This window comes from Muntiacus reevesi, chromosome 3 (genome assembly GCF_963930625.1).
Source record: "Muntiacus reevesi chromosome 3, mMunRee1.1, whole genome shotgun sequence".
Lineage (NCBI taxonomy): Eukaryota > Metazoa > Chordata > Mammalia > Artiodactyla > Cervidae > Muntiacus > Muntiacus reevesi.
In genome coordinates, this window is record NC_089251.1 from 211,003,844 (window position 1) to 211,009,988 (window position 6,145).

Below are 6,145 nucleotides of genomic sequence, written 5' to 3' on the forward strand. Positions count from 1 at the left end.
CAAGTGCTTTGGGAAGTTGGCAGTTTCTCAGAAAGTCAAATACATCTTTCCCCTGTAATCCAGCATTTCCACTCCTAGGTATTATTCAAGAGAAACGAAAACATACGCCCATGCAAAACCTTGTACAAGAATGTTCATAGCAACTTATTTATAAGAGGTAAAAACTGGAAATTGCCCAAGTGCCCCTCAATTGTGATACATCCATAATAGAAACTGCTTAGAAGAAACAAACATCAAATTACTGACAGCAACAAAATAAATGAATCTCACAAACATGCTGATGGAAAAAGACAGACACAGAATAGTACATACTGTGTGATTCCATTCATACCTATACTGATAGGAGCCAGATCAATGTTTGTTTCTGGGGTAAGGATTAGGAAGGGATACAATGATCAGAAATGGGGTTTTCAGAGGTGTTGATTAATGTTGTATATTGTGATGAGGAGATGGTTTCAATTTTATATCTTGATAAGGGTGTGGGTTCAATTTTACAGATCAGACTGTTAAATTAAGACCCATGCATTTCACTGTAGGTGACTCATACCCTGATAAAAAATTCCTTAGAAAAAAATCAGAACCTCATTTCAGATTATTTTCTAATCATCAATAAATGGGAATTTAATTTTTAAACATATTTTTTAAACATGGTGATTTCTTGGCTGAAATATATTTAGTAAAACGCCACTTTTCCTGTAATTAATTATTTTATTTGAAATGCTTGACCTTGTACGTCCATTGTGACACCAAATGTGGGAGGGGGAAGCCATAGTCTAATGCAAGATGGATGGAATATTTAGCACAGTGCTAACCTGGGATGGAGTGGGGAGAATGGGAGATGAGATAGGGAAAAATACACAAGTAGACAAAAGTTGTGATATGGTTTGTTTTGTCTTATAAACCCTCAACTTTCTAATTTTTACATTAAAATTGAGGCATAATTCATATACTATAAAATACATCCCTTTAAACTATAAAATTTTGTTATCTTTAGTGCGTTTACAAAGCTGTGCAACTCTCTGTGCTAATTCTGGGACTTTAGTCACCCAGAAAGATATTGCATACCCACTGGCAGTCAGTTCCCATTCTCTCTTCTAGCCCCAGACATCACCGCTCTACTTCAGTGTCTCTACTATAGATTTTTCTACTCTGGACATTTAATATCAATGAAATTATATAATATATGGTCTTTTGGGGCTGGCTGCTTTCATTTAGCATAATGTCTTCAAGAATTATCATATTGTAGCATGAATCAATACATCACTCCTTTCAAGTGCTGAGTAATATTCCATTTTACTAGTATGCCACTTTTTGTTTATCCATCAATTGATGGACATTAGGGTTATTTTCACTTTGGGTTATTATGAATAATGCTGCTATGAATATTTGTGATACAAATATTTTTGCCTTGATATTTGCTTTTATTTCTCTTGGGTATCTACCTAGGAGATATTATATTGTACATATAATTTCATTTTTTGCTGTTTTCTTGCTTTAAAAAAATTGAAGCATAATTGACCTACAATACTGTTACTCTATGTGTATAAATAGTAATTCAGTATTTCTATATGTTACAAAACCATCACAGTATTGTTATAGCTTAATTGCTGGACTGAGTGGTCACTTCATGGATGTTAACTATGGTGTGGCTGAATCACACTGGCTCCATTTTGTCAGCTCCTTCTTAGGCCTGCAGTCCTACCAACTTCCCTTCCTGCATGTCTGAGCTCTGGTGTACTCACAAGAAATGCACCCAAGCCAGATAAGTTTCCTATCAACTTTTACCCTTGTCTTCATCTGATGCAAGAACTGGAAGAATGCTCTTCAACTAACACAGATAGTTAATGGGCCACAAGGAAAAATGGTCATGAGACCCCAAGGGGGAGGAAAAACCTCCGGCTCCCATTGGTGCAAATGTGTTACTCCCTTAGTAGTCAGATTGTATTTTTAGCTTTGGCCCCTTTAAATTCCCCTTGCCCCTTTTGGCAGTGGGGAAGTGAAAGTCGCTCAGTTGTGTCCGACATTTTGTCGTGTCCATGGGCTATACGGTTCATGAAATTCTCCAGGCCAGAATACTGGAATGGGTAGTCTTTCCTTTCTCTAGCGGATCTTCCCAACCCAGGGATCAAACCCAGGTCTCCCACATTTCAGGCGGATTTTTTACCAGCTGAGCCATAAGAGAAGGCCAACAATACTGGAGTGGGCAACCTATCCCTTCTCCAGGGGATCTTCCTGACCCAGGAATTGAACCAGGGTCTCCTGCATTGCAGACAGATTCTTTACCAACTGAGCTATGAAGCCCAGCAGTGGGGAAGGCAGCTGCAAACGCTTCCAGATCGCCGATCCAACCCATATGTAAGTTACCCACAATAAACCCCATAATTACACTTTATGGAGTTGCCTGCTTCACTTTTTGGTCTCAAAATTTCTTTTCAGTTCAGGGGATATTATTCAATATCCCTGTCCTTGAAAAGTTATATTTTGCTTTTAATCAACATATGTAACTTTTTTGGGTATATTAAAACTGTATTTTACAAAGAACAGCAAAGTTATGGAATTGGATTAAAAAGGGGGGGATGAATGAAACAGATAAAGGAAGAAGGAAAACTGCTTTTTGGAATAGTAAAGAGACTGAGAAGAGAATTTACTTTGTGTCCCGCATTATATCAGGGACAGACAATCTAGTGATGTTGATAAAACATGAAATGAGGGCTGGGAGGAATGAGCAGAAGAAGAAAAGAAGGCAAATATGAGTTTAAGAAGGAAATAGTCTTTAGTAATCTGATGAAGATCAAAAATGAAATATGTAGAACATTTTAACAAACATGTTAGCTGTATAATTTAAAATAATTCTATGGAATTAGTCCTCAAAATAAGACATATTTTCTTCAGCTTCAGATAATCCACATCTAGCTTTGCCTTCTTTCAAAGTTCATTTTACTCAAAGCTTCTTCAGTAGAATTACAGTCAATAAATATTTATTTCTTTTCTCACTCATCCCATGATAGGCTTTTAAAGAAACCGGTTTCAAATCTGCATCTCCTCTTCTCCCTTGCTCTACAGTTTATAAAACCAGCAGCTGGGCTTTTGTGGTTCCCTCGGCAGGGTTGTTCTCTCACCCAATGGTGTGTAATCCTCCAGATCCTATGGTTTCTCTCTCCCTCCTTCCACTTGGCTAAAAAGGTGGTCCAAGGACAGCCTTTTTGACAGTCATATCTAAAATAGCCCCATCCACACTCCCACTGTTTCTTCCCTTGCCCTGATTTTATTTTAAACACAGAAAAAATGTTTAACCTCTCTATAATTGAACACATGCAAATAAAGAATATAAGGAGATAATAGTTTTCAGCCATCAAATTACCAATGGTGGAAGAAAATTTTTACATACTGAGATCTGGGGAAGTCATTCCGGCTTATACATGATTTAACATAAACTTTTCGCTAACTAGAACATCCTGTTTTGTAGTCTATTAAACATACATTTTTCATGTGCTTTAACCATTAAAGAAGAAGATGCATTGTCCAGAAGTAAAGAATGTCTGTTGTGAAGACAGAGATAAATGCCTTTTCCCCTGGGACATCAGTGTTAGTACACCTTTGGTAATAAGGCTTCCTTCCCGGGTGGCGAGGCATACACACTCTCTGTGCACATACTAATCTGTCTTTTTTCAAAACTTTGCAGGAATGTACCCCTGTCGTGGTTAATGTTCTTTTTTCTGACGAAATATAAAACTGTGCTTAAGACCATGTTTTTCTTGAGGAGTTCCTCAGAGCTTTCTGAGAGGCTCTTTCCAAAGATATAGTCCTCATTTGACTTGAATAAAACTCTTTGCTATTTTTATTACAGATCGGTTATCAACTGTTTCTGTCTACACCAATGATAAAACAATTACATCACTGAAAACAGGCTGAGTGGGTCAGAAGAACAATTTTGTAACTGTTAGTATAAAGTTACAACTTTTCTGGAAAGTAATTTAGGAACATTCTTTGAAGTCTTAAAGAATACGCATCTTCTGACCTAGTAATTTCAGTTTTAAGAATCTCAGAGGGCTTCCCTGGTGGCTCAGTGCTAAAGAATCTGCCTGCCGAAACAGGGGACACAGATTTGCTTTCTGGTCCAGGAAGATCCCCCATGCCATGGGGCAACTAAGCCCAAGCACCGCAACTACCGAAGCCCTCAAGCATAGAGCCTGGGAGCAGCAACAGAGAAGGCGCTGCGATGAGAAGCCTGCACTTCTCGTTGTGCAACTAGAGAAAGCCCGTGTGCAGCAATGAAGACTCGGCACAGCCATGTAATTTTTTTTTTAAAGGAATCTGTCAGAAAGAATTTATCTGAAGGCAAGCATTTATACATATGCTCATTGCAACATAATTTTTAATTGTGAAAATTAAACTAATATGTAAAAATGAAATATCTTAAATGAGCCATCAATGTAATGTGAACATGTAAGAACACTGATAATCATACTTTCAAAGAGTTTTTATTAAAATGAGAATCTATTAATTAAATATGTTAAGTTTCAAAAGTAGAATATGGTGTGGGAGGGAAGTTTAAGAGGGAGGGGGAATTTGTGTACTTATGGCGGATTCATGTTGTTGTATGGCAGAAACCAGCGCAAAATTATAAAGCAATTATCTTCTGATTAAAGATAAATAAAAAAAGTAGAATATACAAGTATACAGATATATAAATATACTGTATATAATAAAAACTAGAAAGCACACCTAATCCAATTAATCTAATTAATCTAATCTAATTGGTTCTCAAAATTGGTATACCTCAGATTCATCTAGGGAATATATTAAAATCAATGTCCTGAGTCTGTCCAGACCTACTGAATTGGAAGCTTAAATTAGCTATGAACAGGAATATGGACAATTGTAATCATGCTCTTCTCACTATCCATCAGCATATCATTATTTTATCTTGTATTTGTCTCCCCTGCTAGATTATAGGCTTCAACTAGAACATGTAATTCGCTTTACATAAGAAAAAACGGGGAGGCTCAGGGTTTCTCTGGTGGTCCAGTGGTTAGGACTCTGAGCTTCCATTGCAGGGGGCATGGCTTTGACCCCTCGTTGGGGAACTAAGGTCTCCCAAGCCACACAGCATGGTCCAAAAATATAAAAAATTAAAACATGAAAAAGAAAGCAGGGAGACTGAGAGAGAATGGGCAATCTTGAAATCCTAGGGAGAGTCAGGGAGACGAGACTGAAGAAGGAAAGACAGAGAGATAATTGATAATAGTGTAGACTCAAGACTGGGTAAGGAGGGTTTAAAGATATTTTTCAAAGGGGACGTTGGGCATGGTACAATACAAGCTGCCCTTACCTACCTCCACCAAGAAATCTTCAGGATGGTATTAATTTCTCACTTATAAATAGCTATGAGGGGACTGTCGAAAGTAAGTGGAAAGAAATGCTGGGTCCTACTTTAAGAAGGGTGGATGAAGGTGGATGATGAAGGCTGCCGGTGGATCAGTCATCAGGTTTGTGTGAACTCACCTTGAGAAGCATATTTCTCATGGTAAATCTCATAGGCTTTTCTGTGGGCATCAGTGAGGATCTGCAGGCGTGAAGATCTTGATTCCTGGTGGGGAAGCTTCGTGATCACTTTCTCCAAGTCACTAAAAGTGAACCAGATCTCAACTAGGTCCCCAAAGGAGTGGAAGGCGAAGGAGGCATAGGCAGCAAACAGATCGGCAAAGGCCTCAGTTCTCTGGAGAGGGCTGGCAGGGAGCGTCTGGTGGTGTAGAACCACTAGGGGCTGAAGTTGAGCAGTCTTGAGGGCCTCAAGCAGTTGCCGATAGCACAGCACTGTTTCCTTGTCTGGGTTCTCCGAGATTCCTTCTGGGAGAAGTTGTGCCCATGGCAGAAATACTTTGTAATGGGTGATCATACTGGCACGGAGACTCCTAAAGTACTCTGGCAGGAATGCAGGCAGTGGCTGGCGACAAACATAAATTTCTTCATCTTCTGCTACAAAGGGTGAATCCTGGTTTCCCAGGGGATCCCTCAGGTTGTGTAACAAGTTGTTGGTTAGAGGACCAGCAGCTGAGATGAAATTTTTATCAGAGTCCCAGTCTAAACCCCAGCAAGAAAAACTTAAAAGTACAATAAGGACTAAATGCCAGGCCAGCTCCAT

The 6,145-nt window shown here is 38.8% G+C and overlaps 1 protein-coding gene across 1 annotated transcript in view; it reads right to left on the minus strand.

The window, feature by feature from the left end:
- LCT (lactase) overlaps nt 1-6,145 on the minus strand; it is a 47,377-nt gene extending 41,232 nt beyond the window's left edge. The window contains exon 1 of the mRNA XM_065927838.1: nt 5,506-6,145. Coding sequence (XP_065783910.1) covers nt 5,506-6,145 — 640 coding nt within the window. The remainder of the gene's footprint in view (nt 1-5,505) is intronic.